This window comes from Gorilla gorilla, chromosome 14 (assembly GCF_029281585.2).
Source record: "Gorilla gorilla gorilla isolate KB3781 chromosome 14, NHGRI_mGorGor1-v2.1_pri, whole genome shotgun sequence".
Classification (NCBI taxonomy): domain Eukaryota; kingdom Metazoa; phylum Chordata; class Mammalia; order Primates; family Hominidae; genus Gorilla; species Gorilla gorilla.
In genome coordinates this window covers 84,487,321-84,505,294 of record NC_073238.2, presented here as the reverse complement: position 1 = coordinate 84,505,294, position 17,974 = coordinate 84,487,321, and the positions used below count along the sequence as shown (strand labels likewise).

General features: G+C 36.2%; 1 protein-coding gene across 2 annotated transcripts in view; it reads left to right on the top strand.

Moving 5' to 3' along the window:
* Nucleotides 1–17,974, top strand: part of KLHL1 (kelch like family member 1) — a 413,680-nt gene that overhangs the window by 305,093 nt on the left and 90,613 nt on the right. For both annotated transcript variants that reach the window (XM_019039881.3, XM_063697407.1), the window contains exon 7: nt 12,349–12,573. In XM_019039881.3, coding sequence (XP_018895426.1) covers nt 12,349–12,573 — 225 coding nt within the window. The remainder of the gene's footprint in view (nt 1–12,348; nt 12,574–17,974) is intronic.

Genomic DNA, 17,974 nt, shown 5'->3' with positions numbered 1-17,974 from the left:
CTGAAATTCTTTTTTCTGCTTGGTCTAGTCTGCTGTTAAGGCTTCCAATTGTATTTTGAAATTTTGGAAGTAAACTTTTTAATTGCAGAAAATCTGTTTGGTTCTTTCCAATACGACTATGTCATCTTTTAAATTTTGAATCATTTTCTAGCTTCTTTGTGTTGAATTTCAACTTTCTCTCAGATCTTACTGAGTTTTTTTGCTATCCGTATCCTTAATTCTATATCTGTCATTACAGACATTTCATTCTGGTTAGGATCCATTGCCTGGAAGCTACTGAAATCCTCTGGAGGTGACAAAACACTGGCTTTTTGTATTGCTGGAGTTTTTGTGCTTGTTGTTTCTCTTCTGAGAGCTGACACTTTGTATTTCTTTTTTAATTTGCTATCGTTTGGATGTGACTTCTTGATTTTTTATTCTATTTTTTACCTTGGGGATATGACTGTGGCGTATATGGTGTTTCATTTATTGACTTCATTTCTGGGTGCTTTCAGAGTGCCAGGCCTCTGTAGGGGTTCCTTAGTTGCAGAAAGGTTTGTGTAGTGGCTTTCTAAGATGTTGCTGGTTGTAGTAATGTAATTTTGTCTGGTGATGTAATTCAGGCTGCAGTCTACTAGGTGGTCCTTAAGAGTAAGAGACAGTAGGTAGTGGTGGGAACAGAAGCAACAGAGAAGGAAGAAAAGCACCCTCCCTCAGGGTATGTTTGCCTTTAGTCACGGCAGAGCTGCTAAAGAAGCCCAAGAAACAGTCTCTTTCAACCCACACTTCCTGGGCCCAGTGGGAAGAGCCACTGCTGAGTCTGCAGCAGTTTAGTGAGGTGGGGTGTGGGGGAAAAGAGGTGACCCGCTTTCCATATCCATTCCTGGACTTCAGTGGTGTTGCCTTCAGCAGCTGGTGTTATACTTGCATTTTCATTAACCTATGGTGGACTTTGAGTGGCTGCACTCTATCCTCCCTTAGGGACAATCCACACAAAGGTTTAGATCTCCAGGAGAGTGACATCTGCCTCCTTCTTATTCTTCAGAGCTAAGGAACACTGTCCCCCAAGTGACCAAAAGAGCAGCCTGGGGCACCCAGCAATGACCCACACAGACAGGTTTCAGTTTCCAAAGCTGCCCTGGCTGCAGTCTTGCCATCTGCAAGAAACCTCAGCTTCAGGCCGGGCGCGGTGGCTCACGCCTGTAATCCCAGCACTTTGGGAGGCCGAGGCGGGCGGATCACGAGGTCAGGAGATCGAGACCATCCTGGCTAACACAGTGAAACCCCGTCTCTACTAAAAAATACAAAAAATTAGCCGGGCGTGGTGGCGGGCACCTGTAGTCCCAGCTACGCGGGAGGCTGAGGCAGGAGAATGGCGTGAACCCGGGAGGCGGAGCTTGCAGTGAGCTGAGATTGCGCCACTGCACTCCCGCCTGGGCGACAGAGCGAGACTCTGTCTCAAAAAAAAAAAAAAAAAAAAAAAAAAAGAAACCTCAGCTTCAGCAATACTCCTCGCACTCCAGTCCTGTAATGGGAGAGAGTCTAATTCCAGTGCCAGCTGCTGGGCACTCTCCACACACACCACTCATTGGAGCTCTGGAAGTCCTTCTCCCCATTCCAGAGCAAGCTCTCCGGTCTCTTTAGTCTTGAGAATAAAATGCCTGCCATTGCCACCAGTCACCAAACAACATCTCTAAACACTCAGAATGGTGCCAGGTGTGGGAATATAATTGGAGAGAGTGGGGCACCTCTCAGGTGAACTACATGGGGAGTGTGGTTTGCTCATGTTTCAGTCTAACAACAGCAGTCTAGTAGGTGGTCCTGAAGAGTAAGAGGCAATAGGTAGCAGTGGGAGCAGAAGCAACAGAGAAGGGAGAAAAGTACCCTCCCGGCAGAGCAGTGGGTATTGTCCTAGGCCTACCTAGGATGGCCTTATTTCCCTGTCCCTTCTTGGCTAGGCAGCAGCTGCTGCCATATCATCCCAAGCTCAGGCCAAGGGTGGGCTTGGTCCAGCATTAAACTCTCAAAATGGTATCTTGGGCCTGGAGAGGCTAGGGCACCATCAAACCAAGCAGTGTGAACAAGAAGCCATGGGGAGTGCAGTCCAATTACAACTGGATCTCACATCAGCTCCTTGCAGAGCAGTGAATATTGTCCTAGATATGCATGGGATGACATGGTTTCTCTGTCAGTCCTTGATCAGGTGACAGTTGCACTCATGTCAGCCTGAACTCAGGCCAAAGGCAAAGCTCGGCCCAGTATTAAACTCCCAAAATGACATCTTGGGCCTGGAACTAGACAGGGTCAGAGCACCACCAAGGCATGTAGTGTGAACAAGAAGCTGTGGAGTGTATGGTCCACTTGTGTCTTAATCCGATCAGCAACTTGTAGCAGAGTGGCAAGTACCCTACCAGAGGTTGCGTGGGTGTGCTTATTCTCCCCTGTTCCTCCTTGGATCATTGCAGTGGCTATAGCCATGCCTGTAGGTCCCCAGTATCTGCACTCTCAAAATGGCTTCCCACTGAGGTTACTGCAGGCTCAAATGCCTCTGAGTTTCTGTGTGGGTTGCCTTTCTGGAGCAACATTTCTGAGAATCTTTAGGCAGCTCCATGTATCAGACATGAGGCCCTAGTGGTTGGTCAAGGGTTTCTCCCATGGCCCAGATTGTTAAAGCTGATTTCTGAGCTCTGTGGGTTTCTATCTTACTGTTTCCCCACGTCCAGGGTCTCAGTTGGTTTCCAGCTGTCAGTCTGTTCCCAGCTGGGTAAGCTGCCTGGAACACTATCTTTACTTACTTCTGGCACTTCCCATCTCTTCTCTGATGAATCCAAGTGTTCTCTCCTAGATGACCTGTACAGTGTGAGTATGTACTTATTACTCTGGTTTGTCTCTGTGGAGGAGGTACATGCTACTTGGGTCTAGTCAGCCATCTTGATCTGTAGTTCTCTTAAGGTTTTATTAGACTGTGACTATTATCCTGGAAGGTAACTTAAACTATGTCTTGGTTAATATATGTGGACCCAGAGAACAGAAGCAAACATTTATCAAGTTGTGGCCATGTGAACTGTGCTTGAGTAATCAATTCATCTGAAATTCATTCTGGTATAAGGAGTAAGACAGGAATCAAGATTTACTTATTTTTCTCAAAAGAATAACAAATTATCTTAGTTTTTTATATAATAAGATGTTTTCCATTGATGTGTATAACCACTTTTATTACATTAAAAATACTCATATGTATTAGGGTTATTTCTGGCTTTCTTTCAGATTCATTAATGTAGCTATTCTTCATCAGTAATTTTGTTTAAAGAAAACGCTATAGTTATATACTTTTTAATATCTGATAGGGTTTTTTCCCCTTGAGCATCCTATTAGAAATTGTCTGGTTTTAAATAATTTACTTCCTAGTATTGTACAGTTAAGTTTCCAAAGAAATGCCAGTATAATTTTATAAATTCCTTGTACAAATATCATTATTAATATATTAAATGTTATATAATAAATTATGAAATAAGTAATATCATTCAGAATCAGTGTAGTTTTGTTTTTTTTCTTTTCTTCCATTCATTCAACAAATATCTCTCAACAGAATTGTAGTGTTGTTTTGTTTTTGTTTTTGCTTTTTTTCCATCTAGAGCTGGTACTGACCTTGCTAATTTTATTTTTAGATTATTTGCTCTTCATGGTGCTACCTTAAACAGGTTATTATCTTCTTTCCACTATCTAAATGGTTTTAATTTTTATTTAAATATTGTATTGACTTGTGTTCTGCTTTTCTGATTTACCTACTTCCAGAAGTGTTTTATTTTTTCTAAGATTTTAAAGGTAAAAATTTTTAGTTATTAAGGTGAACTATTACATGTAATACATACAATAGAAATGTGTTCTATATTCTTTGTTTCCTTGAGCCAAGTAGTAGACTTCTTTTTGTACTTCCTCATTTCAATGAGATTAGTTTAATAGCAAGCAAAATGCTGGATTTTCAAAATTTATAGATCTACTTCAACATCTAGCATTAAGTTTAATGGTAAACTTAAATTTATATGTCTATACATAGCTACATATCACTCTATTAATATTTTATCAGGGATCGATATGGAATATTTTGGTTGCTTATTTGGCACATTTGGAATTATTATAATGATTTAGAAATGTTTTCAAAGCCACTTTTATATAACAAATTACTTAAAAAATAAAGACTTTTATTTGTGCTGGAAAAATATTTCTCCTGCAATGATACCTTTTATATAAGTATAAAAATGTTATACTAAAGCTTTATTTTTCATAGAAATATGAATACATGAAAGTCAATGAAATGATTATACTATAAAACATTGAAAAAATAAGTAATTCTTTATAATGATGTTTTTTAAAACTTGAAGTCTTATGTGTTATGGATCATAAAAAATTTTTTGATTTTAAACTATTCCAAAATGCATCTCACTATTTCCTGCTTTTTAAAAGACAATACATCAAACATAACAACTTTTTCCTAATGATTTGATGGCATCAAGGTCACCAAAGTGTTAGGCCAAGCTGTTCTTTAGGTATTATATAATATGGATTTTATTGTTTGTTGCTGTTGTTTAATAACCATAAGTGATTGTTCTATTTAAGTCGATGCATTCTTTTTTCCTGGTTATTTTCTCACTGCCACCCATTGCTGCTTTAAATTATCCTAAATCATTCTACTTTATGAGTTTGTAAAATGGCTTGGAAGTCCAGTTGTTAATTTTGCATTAAAATTGCAGTAAAAAGTCATTGTGAGAACAGGTAAAGATCTCTCTGGTGAGTTGAATAAGAGAGCTTTATTTTCTTTTTAGGAGCTTTTTTGTGACATCTCTTTTGTCAGTTAAGAAAACCTTTTGTCACTGAATTCTGTGCTGTATGCAAGATAAGTGAGGTTGCTATTTGCTTGAATTATAGATGTAGGAACAAATTCTGCTGTCTGTATTGCCAAACTAGAGTGTACAAACATTAATTACTATTTCCCCCCCCCACAAAAAAAGTTATATTTGTCTACATAAGTGAATATCTCCTGAGAGACCTAGAACTGCACTTTGGATAACATCTTGACCATTTTTTCTCAGTTTTATATTTTGAGAAAGGAGTCTACCGTTCGTTTTGTCATGAGGAAGGTAGTTTTGTATTTGTATTATATGTAATATCTTCTGGTTAAATTATTGAACTTGAAAAACCAACACTTTATAAATTGTAAAAATGCACATTTGAAAGAACTATACTGTACTGCTGCTGTAACAAATTACCACAGAAAAGTGGCTTAAAACAACTGCCATCTATTACCTCAGAGTTCTGTAGGTTCAAAGCCTGGGGTGGCATGTCTGAATTCTCTGCTCAAGATCACACAAGGCTGAAATCAAGGTGTTAGCTAGGCTATATTCTTATCTGGAATTTTTCCAAATTTATTTTGATTGTGGACAAAATGTATTCCTTGTGGTTGTAGAACTGAGGTACTGTTTTCTTGCTGGTTGTCAGGTCAGAATCACTCTCAGCTTCTAGAGACCACTTGCATTCCTTCTTATATGACCCATCTTCAAGCCAGGAACAGTAAGTCAAGTCCTGCTCATGCTTCAAACTCTCTGATTTTCCCTTCTACCACTAACTGGAGAAAGCTCTCCTTCCCCTTCTACCACTAGCCTGAAGAAAATCTCTCACTTTCAGGGGATCACGTCATCAAGGCCAGCGAGATATTATTCCTATTGTAAAGTCAACAATGCTATATAGCGTAGCCGTTCATGGACTGATATTTCAACATATGCACAGGTTCTGGAAAATAGGTCATGTAATCTCAGGAAGGGAAATTTTTAAAATTCTACCCACTGCATATATTAATTGCAATTAACTCTTTTTACATCTGGGATGAAGTCATAAAAAGAAGTGTTTCTCAGAGTGGGCTCTAGAGCCAGGTTAATATTGTGGATGTACCAGGTGTTAACTGAGAGATGCTGTGCAAGTAATTAAAGTTTTCTGTAATTTGTTTTTTATTATGTAAAATTGACACAATAATAATATGTATTTCATCAGGCTTTTATAAAATGAAATGTAGTAATGTAGGTAAAGTTCTTAGAGCAAAGGAAATATTCACTAAATATTATTTATTAATATCTTATTTAAAACTCCCTACACAAAACACCTTTACTCAATATTTATTTAAGAATAATATTTCAATTAAAATATCCCTAAAGTGTCAAGTAGCTCTTAATAATATATATATCATGAATTCTCTTGGTTATATGAATACTTCTGTTTAAGGCTAGTCGAGTGAAGCAGTGGGAATGGAGAATGAACAAAGAAATCTGTAATTGGTTATGATCGATTAGTTGTAAATGCAATGGCACTCAGACCAGCCTTATAAATACTTTTTATAGAAAATAATCAATGGACATTGTAGGAACCCAGAAATGTAGCAGGACAAGCCACAGACAAAACCCCTCAGACACCAAGTTAAAGAAGGAAGCGGTTTATTCAGCCGGGAGCATCGGCAAGACTCCTGTCTCAAGAGCTGAGCTCCCTGAGTGAGCAATTCCTGTCCTTTTTAAGGGCTCACAACTCTATGGGGGTGCGCGTGAGAGGGTCGTGATCGATTGAGCAAGCAGGGGGTACGGGACTGGGGGCTGCATGCACCGGTAATTAGATCGGAACAAAACAGAACAGGGATTTTCACAGTGCTTTTCTGTACAATGTCTGTAATCTATAGATAACATAACTGATTAGGTCAGGGGTCAATATTTAACTACCAGGCCCAGGGTGTGGCGCCAGGCTGTCTGCTTGTGGATTGCATTTCTGCCTTTTAGTTTTTACTTCTTTTTTCTATGGAGGCAGAAATTGGGCATAAGACAATATGAAGGATGGTCTCCTCCCTTATCCCTCACACTTTGAGAATCTCACTCAATAGTGGGAGTTCTTGGGTATATACTCAAAGGATTATAAATAATTTCACTGTAAAGACACATGGATACGTATGTTTATTGCAGCACCATTTACAATAGCAAAGACTTGGAACCAACCCAAATACTTACCAATGATAGACTGGATAAAGAAAATGGGGCACATATACACCATGGAATACTATGCAGCCATAAAAAAGAATGAGTTTATGTCCTTTGCAGGGACATGGATGAAGCTGGAAACCATCATTCTCAGCAAACTAACACAGGAACAGGAAATCAAACACTGCATGTTCTCACTCATAAGTGGGAGTTGAACAATGAGAACACATGGACGCAGGGAGGGGAACATCAGACACCAGGGCCTGTCAGGGGGTAGGGTGGCAAGGGGACAAATACTTAATGCATGTGGGGCTTAAAACCTAGATGACGGGTTGATAAGTGCAGCAAACCACCATGGCACATGTATACCTATGTAATAAACCTGCATGTTCTTTCGTGTATCCCAGAACTTAAAGTAAAATTAAAAAATAATAAAAAGAAAATAATCAATGGGCATTGTAGGAATTATTTCTAATAACTCAGTATCAAAATTTGATATTACTACAAATGCTACACACCTATCTCTTAACTAACATATAGTCTATAATAAATTATCAAGTTTATAAAATTGGACATAAATATATCATATGTTGTCTTATATCAAATAGAAAAATTTCTATCTAGTATTATTTCAGATTTTCTATATATGATGAATGAGATTCACCTTTGAATTATGTAACTACATTAGGTTAAGATACTTTACGATTTTTAGATTTTATTAAATTATAGTATACCTTTTATAAAATAATATTATTACTGTACAAAAGCTCACAGAATGACAACATAATTTCGTACTAAAGCTAATGCAACCTTGACATGTTTGTAATGGCAGCAGTCTTGAATTTAAGAGAAAAAACAATGTGGATATAACCACTCCTAATAATAGTTCTCTATGGCAGATGTGGCCATGTGCTTGTTTTTATGTACTTAAACATTATTTAAATTATTATATGTGTTTATTGTTTGGAGATTGCACATTTTAAAAATCTAGATTTCTGCCTCCTCTTAATCAGTCAAAAAGCCTGGCAATACTCAGCCAGAATTTCCAATGGCAACAACAAAGTAGCGATTGTTATTTTTCGGTACAGTGGGCATTCTTCAGTTAACAAAAGTGGTCAGGACTCTGTCATGCCTGCAGTCCCACATTTCATTATATTTTAAATAAATGTATGGGGTATATATGTGCAATTTTGTTACATGCATGGATTACATTGTGGTCCATTGAGGGCTTTAGGTAGTCATCACCCGAATAATGTATATTCTACGCACAGAGTAATTCGCCTTCACCTTGTAGGTATTTGAGATACCAGTGATGGCTTCATTAACAGAGTAACCCTAAAATAATTATGTCTTAAAGTAAACTTTCATTTTGAATCCCTTCCAAGTTTATTACATAGCACTGCAGCAGTCCACTCTAACTTGTATTCTGTTTGTAATCTATATTATGATAAATATTGGTTTTTCTCTAAGGGACAACAAAGGCTAAAATTACTCACGACTGACTTTGTCCTTTTCTTCTGACTCAGAAAATACCCAGGGGAATACATACAGTCTTATAAACAAAAGAAAACAACAGAACTCACAAATTGATAAATTAATAATAATTATAGAATTAGGTGGCTTAGATAGAAAGCTAATAAAGTACATTGGTGAGGAAATTCCATAAAGGATATTATTATTAATAATTTTCATAAAAAAGAGAAAGCATACCTTAATTTTATTATTCTTAAAAAGACGACAAAACGTTTACAATACCTGCTGACATTTGAATAAGAAAACCAATTGTATTGGCTAGTATGAGTAAGCTCTACAAACATAAAATATCCTTTTTCATTTTGTATTGCTTAACTTTATATAACTAAGCAAGATTGAAGACTGGAGTATAAACAGGACTTGGTTTCTGAGGTTAGCTGAGTAATGCACCTCCCCCAACCCCGCCCAGAAAAATGTCCATATCCTAAACCCTGGAACCTGTGAATATGTTATGTTACACAGAAAGAGTGGGATAAAGCTTGTGAAGGAATTAAAGTTGTTAAGCAGCTGAATTTAACATAAACAGATTATTCTACATTATGTCTGATTAAACTGGTATGAGCCCATTGTAATCACAAGGGTCAGTGTCAGAGAAATGCAATGTTGCTGACTTTGGGGATAGAAGATGGAGTAACAAGGAATGTGGTGGCCTCTAGAATAGCAGTCCCCAACTTTTTGGGCACCAGGGACTAGTTTGGTGGAAGAACATTTTTCCATAGACAGGGGTCGGAGAGTGGGGGTTGGTTTCAGGGTGAAATTGTTCCACCTCAGGTTATCAGGCATTAGATTCTCATATGGTATGATCAACCTAGATCCCTCCCATGCACAGTTCACAATAGGGTTTGCGCTCCTATGAGAATTTAATGCCACGGCTGGTCTGACAGAAGGTGGAGCTCGGGGTGCCGCTCACCTCCTGCTGTGCGTCCTGGTTCCTAACAGACCACGGACCATTACTGGTCCACGTCCTGGAAGTTGGGGACCCTTGTTCTAGAAGATAGAAAAGGCAAGAGAACTGATTTTCTCCTGCAGCCTCCAGAAAGGAACAGAGCCATGGCAGCATTTTGATTTTAGTGCAGAAATAACCATTTCAGATTTCTGACCTCCTGAACTGTAAGATAACAAATCTGTGTTATTTGTCACTAAATTGGAAATATTTTTAACAGTAGCCATAGTAAATTAATATAAATTCTAATTTGAAAAATGAAGATGGAAATGAACTATTTCTGCTGTAGCTACTAGGATAAGTGAGTAGGTCACTTTTGAAGACTGAAGTTACAGGAAAAACTGTAAAGGTTAAAAATCCTGTCATGTATTGAGATTTAAGACTTATCTAGCTCATTTGAATGAGGCTTTGAAATCCAAATCAATTCCTGACTTTTCCTTTTTGAATTGCAACTCCTTTGCTTGCTCGGAAGTCTTAATTTCACTCGTTCCTAACTATTTCCTCTGAGGAGGGTAACTGGACCTCAAATTCCCTGCAAAGATTTTTAGCAAGGCTTTGGAGTCTGTGGGAAGTACGGTTGTTCAAGTACTTTCTTCCTTGTCCACTCATAGCAGAAAATATGAGCCTAATGAGATTGTGTTAATTAGGATTAGATTACTTTCTTCTGCCATTATCGGTCAAATATAGTCACAAGAGACAGATATCTGTGTAAACCTTTTTTTTTTTTCTTTATGCAACTGAGTTTTACTCTGTTGCCCAGGCTGGAGTGCAGTGGCACGTTCTCAGCTCACTGCAACCTCTGCCTCCCAGGTTCAAGGGATTCTCTTGCCTTAGCCTCCTGAGTAGCTGAGACTACAGGCATGAGCCACCATGCCCGGCTATTTTATTTTTATTATTATTTTTTGTATTTTTAGTAGAGATGGGGTTTCAACAGAGTTTGAGGCCAGGCTGGTCTCAATCTCCTGACCTCAGATGATTCACCTTCCTTGGCCTCACAAAGTGCTGGGACTACAGGCGTGAGCCGCGCACCAGGCCATCTGTGTATAACTCTTAATTTTTAGTTATGCATTCATATAATATAAAAGTTATCAAGCTTTGAGAATCCAGATGACTTTGAAGTTATTCAACTATGTAGTTTGCTTTAGAATTTTGATTTGAAGGCAAATGAATAAATCATTCAATATCCAATATAATAAATATATTAAATATAAAATAAATACATTTGTTTAAAATATACATGTTAATAAACAGTATTGAATAACTTTTGTGAACATTGCAATTTATTTTTATCCTAACAATAACAATAATTTCCTAATACTTCAAAATTAGTTATATATTGGAATGAACCTATAATTTTAGCAATATCAGAAAGGAGATTTGACATATCTAATTATTGCTATTACCTTTAAGTAAAAATTGAGCATAAATTGTATCGTTTTTACTTTAATTAGCAAAACTTCTGTTATGAAAGTGTTTACGTTCATTTAGTTCATTACTAATTAGGTTCTAAAGAGTAAATGAGTCCCCAGAGGAATATATTCCCTAGATTTGCAAACTTTTATTACAGGTAAAACAGATCATCAGTGCTTAAGTGAAAGTACACAAGAATGTTAATTTGCTTTGTAGAAATGTTTCATGATTGAAGGTATAACATTGGTGAAGGTGAGTCTGAACATGAAGTCAAACACTACATCAAGATCAGCGTCTATTAGCTTATATTCTATCATATAAACATTTGGGAGTTTGTTCTACACAGGCATTTTTAATGAGAATTGGGTAATTAAACCCATTAAAACAAATCTCACCAGCAATTTAGCTTCTTCTTTCAATTTCTATTTTATTAGTCAGAGTTACTGCATTTCTCAAACTTATATGTAAAAAGCTTTAAAGAAATATAAGCTATATTATTTAGAGATTCTAACATGATTGTTCAGGATAGAAGATCATTTTATAAAATTCTATTAAGCTATTCCCCAGATTTTTTTTTTTTTTTTTTTTTTTTTTTTGAGATGGAGTCTCGCTCTGTCACCGAGGCTGGGGTGGAGTGGCGCAATCTCTGCTCACTGCAAGCTCCGCCTCCCGGGTTCATGCCATTCTCCTGCCTCAGCCTCCTGAGTAGCTGGGACTACAGGCACCTGCCACCATGCCCGGCTAATTTTTGTGTGTGTGTGTGTTTTTAGTAGAGACGGGGTTTCACCGTTAATTAGCCAGGATGGTCTCGATCTCCTGACCTTGTGATCCGCCCATCTTGGCCTCCCAGAGTGCTGGGATCACAGGCGTGAGCCATTGTGCCTGGCCTAAGCTATTCCCCAGATTATTTTTTAAAAGCTGGTTTAAAAAGCATAGCAAATATTTGCTTATATATCTTACAATTGACTTTTAAAACCTTCAGTTATTTAAGGCATATGACAAATTTAAAGAAAAACATGATAATAGTTTATTGAATTAACTTTCAGAAATTATCCAAATAACATGCATAGCTTAATTATTTAAAAGGGCTTTCATAAATATTTTTCAAGCTGGTATTAGGCTACATTTTTAAATGCCAAAAGTGATAGAAGGAAGTTGTAAAATCCACTGACAGAACTGGGTCATACTCACCAATGTTTCTATAGAATCAATCAATAGTTTAGCATGAGACCATTATGTAATTCAAACAAGATGAACATTTGTGTCTAGTTTGATCATTCATGTCTGCCAAGAAGAGAAAATAAAGTAGTTGAATTACTACTACTTTTGTTTTTCTGCCACTTTTTCTTTTTTAAAAAAAATGAATACGACAAGAGTGTTTTCACATCCTAATCTGTACCCTGCTTTGGCAGGCTGTTTGTTGGATTTATAGCAATTGGTGACTTTTTGATTTTATGTTTTATGTTTTATCAGGAGCTACAACTATAGAGAAATATGATCTGAGAACAAATCTGTGGATCCAGGCAGGGATGATGAATGGCAGAAGGTTGCAGTTTGGTGTGGCTGTTATTGATGACAAACTCTTCGTAATTGGAGGTCGAGATGGCTTAAAGACATTGAACACTGTTGAATGTTACAATCCCAAAACCAAGACATGGACTGTCTTACCACCAATGTCAACACATAGACATGGTCTAGGTAAGATCTCTAACTTTATTGATATTACTTTTAGAAACACGTTATTGATAATGTAACTATATGGTAAAATATATTATTGATGCCTGTCTTAGTAAATTTGTGTTGCGATAAAGGAATATCTGAACCTGGGTAATTAACATAGAAAAGTTTCTTGGCTCACTATTCTTCCAGCTGGAATATTAGGCCTTTAGTGAAAGTTTCAAAGTTTCCACTCATGACAGAAGGCAAAGGGAGGCCATGCATTCAGAGATCACATGGTTACACAGGAAGCAAGAGAGACAGGAGCAGGTGTCAGGCTCTTTGTAACAACCAGCTCTTGAGGGAACTAATAGAACAAGACCTCATTAACATGAGGACAGCACCAAGCCATTCATGAGGGATCCGCTCCCATGATCCAAACATCTCCCAGTAGGCCCCACCTCTGACACTGGAGATCAAATTTTAACATGAGTTTTGGGGGGACAAACATCCAAACTATGACAATGTCATCAGTTATCATTTTCTTTAAGTAAATTATGGGCTTATTTGCAGCATATTTTGTATTTAAATTTCTTGACATCTTCCTGTGTTTACTAGTCTTAATTTTAAACCGTTGAGATACATATTAAAGTTCTCTAAAAGAGTAGACTCCAAGCCATCCTCAAAGTAGACCTCAAGCTGTCCTCAAAGATCATACGATATGTACAGTTGAATATGGAAAAATGAAGTAACATGGAAAGGCCGAAGTAGTGCAACCCAGAGGGAAAAATAGTTAATGTGGGTTGAGTGAATCTTAAGGTAGCTTTCTCTCACATTATTGAATAAGCGCATCTATGTCTTTGCACCTAATTGATTCCACTTTGAAAAATCTGTGGGGAAGAGGACAATAAGGGTTTAGAGAAAGAGCAACACATTCGCTGGCACCATAAGTCATTATGATAGGATTTATCTGTTCCCTGCTATGGGGTAACCAGGAACTAGAGAGAACTATACCTGGTTTCAGATCTCGATGTGCATCTTGAATTCATCACTTTCTATTTGCATGATTTGGACCCAGCATTTAAACTCAGCCTTGGTTTTGTGATTTGCCACCAATTCAAGGTTTTTAAGTAGACAAAAATATAATAATTAAAATGACTATGAAATCACTTTGTAAATTGTAAAGTCCTATATACATATTATAAAGAACAATTTAATAAAGACTAACAGTTCTTGAATTTACACTTTGTCTTATGAGGATTGTAAGGAGAAGTACAAATTACTTTCTTTTGAAGATCTAAAATATGCCAGAAAATTGACTAAGTGCTTCCTTTCCTATATTTAGAATATACATATTAGACAGATAACAGAGTTTAATTGCAAATCCACAGATTTAGACATTCACAGGTAAGCAAAATTAATACTTGTTCAATGTTCATGTTCCCAGCACTGTATTTTGCATTCATGTCTACTCCACCATCAGTCCAAAGTAAAATTTAAAGAAATTAAATATACACAGATTGATGGGGGAAGAGAGAGAAAAGGAAAGAGAGAGAGAAGGAAAGATGACTGACAATGACCTTGTAGAAGACTGCCTTTGATTTACACGCCAATAAAAGGTTCAGTCAGTTAAAGCCAGGTTGATGGGGGCAGAAGATATCTGTGTTCTCCGATGAGGCAGAGTGCTTCCTTTATAATCAGTCTTATTCCTTTATGATCAGTTGAATCATAGGAAGTTCGGCATTATGTATCGTACTCAAATACAATAAACATCCTTGGCCTAAGATTGCTGATCTTCCAAGGTAAAGTTTCAGCCTTTGATTTACCTCCTTCCATCTTCCAGGGACTTCCATTGCATAGATGTTGATATTCCTTAATCTATCATATTATTAAGTTTTATTTTATATTTTTGTCTTTATCCTTTCCTGAGAGGTAACTTTAATATTCAGCCTTCTGTATTGTTCTTAATCTGTGTGCATCATGGTATATATTTCATGTATTGATATCTTAATGTCAATTAAATTTGTTTTTTACATTCTTGCTATCCCTACTTGGTAATTCATTATAATTGCTTTCTTCTTCTTAGTGGTTTTCATATTCTCCCTTATCTCTGTTAGGCTACGTACTGTTCCTATTTCAAATTCCTATCTGCTTCTTGAACTCTTCTTTATTGTAGATTAATATTCCTTCTCTCTCCTTCCCCCAGCTCTTTTTTTTTATCTCTCTCTCCTCTTTCTCTGTTGTTCATCCTTTTTCTCCTCTTTTTTTCCCACTGTTTCTTTCCTGCTCTTCTTTCTATTCCTCTCTCCCACCATTTCTTAATGCTCTGTTTCTTTCTCTGTCACTTCTAATGCTGGTTAATGGTAGTTGTGGCCTCTGAAATACATAATTCTTTTATCTGAGTACTCACGTGGCCAGTATCAGATACTTTGGGTAATTGTATGAAGGGCTAAGGCATATGATACGTTTTTGTGTCTTATCAAAACAATCAGGAGTAGCTAGGGGAATTACAGCTGGGCATGAAGCCCTAAGCCTGTAAGCTGACTTCGCTCAACCTATTTGCTGTTATCTCTAGTATGTAGACCTCAGGGGGTTGCATCTATTTACTTCCATTTGCACATAAATCTTCTTAAGATTTTCTTTCTTATCTGTGGATGCCTTAACCTTAGAGCTGGTAGCTTAAATGAGAAGGTAATATTCATGACCAGCAAGTCTGTTTGCTTCTGCTATTCAAAATTCCTCATTCAAGCTGGGCTCTGATGGCATTGTGATGTTAACAATCCAATTCTGGCAAGTTCTGCACTGACACTGATGTATCATCACTGAGGGATAGGAAACATGCAGTAACTCTTCCTAAGGGAACAATATGGGGTAGTAAAAAAAGAACATATCAAGTTTTCCTCCCAGATATTTTCTCAAGGCAGTGCTCTAAATTTTTGTCTCACTCAGAACATCACAAATGATGTTAGGCTCTCAAATATATATGATTCCTCTCTCTTCAGTATAATCGGCAGGATTGGGTTTAAGTGTGAAACCAACAGTTTGTGCTAGTTTTCTACTCGTTCAGAAACTAAAATGTATCATTTAATTTGCCACACCGTTAATTTGTATCTATGTGTGGTATGCAGAGGTTTTACAAAATTGAATATATAATAACATGTTATACATTCAAGTGAAAAGAAGCTAGAGTCTAAAGTAAAATTTTAAAAATTGAAAAAAATGAAACCTCAAAATGTGTTTTGACTTATCTAGCTTTTTCCGTTTGATTTGTGTAAAAGAAAAACTTACATGATTTTATGAGAAAGTCACATGAGTTCCGTAGTTGCTAAAACTACATGGTTTAAAATGTTTCACAGCTATCGATAAATGATCATTCTGCTGGATAAAGTAACATGTAAAAATGATATTCATTTAAAGTCTGTGACATCAAGGAGCAAAGATATGCCCAGGGAATTAAACAAATTAAGACCACACTTTTCTCAGTATGCTACGAATTTTTATTTTATCATTTAAGTCTTTAAGCATATAATTCTATATATTATCTTTTTTCATGATATTTTATATTGTATAAAATTGAATAAGACGTTACTACAATGCACTATTTCAGTTAAGTGTTTTGAGGAGAAATTGGCAAAGCATAACTGATTGTTTATTATGGATTTTTTATATGCTATGCAACATCTTATATGTTAAATATATGGTAGGGGTTGTTTCTGCTTTTAGTTTGGTTTCAATTCAGATATAATTCACATATCATAAAGTTAATTAAATTTTAAAGTACAGAAATCAGTGTGTTTGAATATATTGAGATGAGCAGACATCACCACTAGCAAATTCCAAAACATTTTTGTCATCCTGAAAAGAAATCCTATACCCAACACATTGTCAGTCTTAATAACCCAGTCTTTCCTTAGCAGCAATTAATCTGCTTTTTATCTCTGTGGATTTGCTCATTCTGAATATTTCATGTAAAAATAATTATACAATTTCTGGCCTTTTGTGTATGGCTTCTTTCATGTAGCACAATGTTTTAAAGTCAATTTCAGGTAGTGTATATCGATATTTCATTCCATTTATGGATGAACAATATTCCATTATTAAGCTTTACCACATTTGTTAATACATCATCAATAGAAGGACATTTGTTTCTATAGTTTGGCTGTTATGACTTAAACTACTATATCTGCCTTTTTGTTTGAACATATGTTTTCAATTGTTTTTGGTATATATCTAGGTGTGGGATTATTGAGTCCTGTGGTTAATTCTTGGTTTCACTTTTGGAGAAACTGCAAAACTGTTTTCCAAAGTGGCTGCACCATTTTCTATTCACACCAGCAATGTATAAGGGTACCAGTTTCTTCACATTTTTGCCTAAAATAGTGATTTTATTTAAATAATCCCAGTATATTTGAAGTAGTATCTCATTGTGGGTTTATAAGCATTTCCTAGTTTCTCATTTCTAATTATTTTTGAGAATCTTTTTTGTATACCTTCTTTGGAGAAAGCTCTATTGAAATATTTTCCTATTCTTGTCTTGGGGTTATTTTTCTTTTTATTGTTGACTTATAAGTGTTCCTTTTACATTTTGATACTCTGGTTAGAAGGCCTCTATCAGACTAAGATTTGTAAATATTTTCTCCCATTCTATGAATTTTAATTTTTTTTAGTTTTAAGTTCTGGAGTACATGTGTAGGATGTGCAGGTTTGTTACATAGGTAAACATGTGCCATGGTGATTTGCTGTGCCTATCAACCCATCGCCTAGGTATTAAGCCCAGCATGCATTCGCTATTTCTCCTGACACTCTGCAATTTTCTTAATAGTGCCTTTTGAAGCACAGAAGTTATTAACTTCATGAAATTCTATTTATTTATTTATTTATTTAGCTTGTGGTTTTATTGATATATCCAAAAAATTATTTTCTAATCTATGTTCATGAAGATTTATGCCTGTGTTGTCTTTTTAAAGTTTTAGCTTTCAAACATTTAAGGTCTTAAATTAAGAAATATGATCCGTGCTTTGAGTTAATTTTGTATTTGTCATGAGATAGCAGTTCTACTTCATTCTTTTGCATGCTGTCCTTGCTTCTTTTGTTGAAAAGACCTTTCTTTCCCATTGAATTCTTGGCACCCTTGTCAAAAATCAATTGGCCATAACTGTGAGGGTTTATTTTTGTATTTTTCAATTCTATTACATTAGTCTATGTGTATATCTTTATGCCATTCCCACATTTTCTTGTTTACTGAAGCTTTGTAGCAGTTTTTAAAATCATGTAGTGTGATCACACTGTCTTTGGTTTTTATTTTAAGAATTTTTGGATATTCTGGGTCCCTTGTATTTCCATATTTTTTTAAAAAAGATCAGTTTATCAATTTCTACAAAAGCGTACCTGGGATTTAAATATTGATTGCATTGAATCTCCAGATCAATTCGTGAGTATTGCC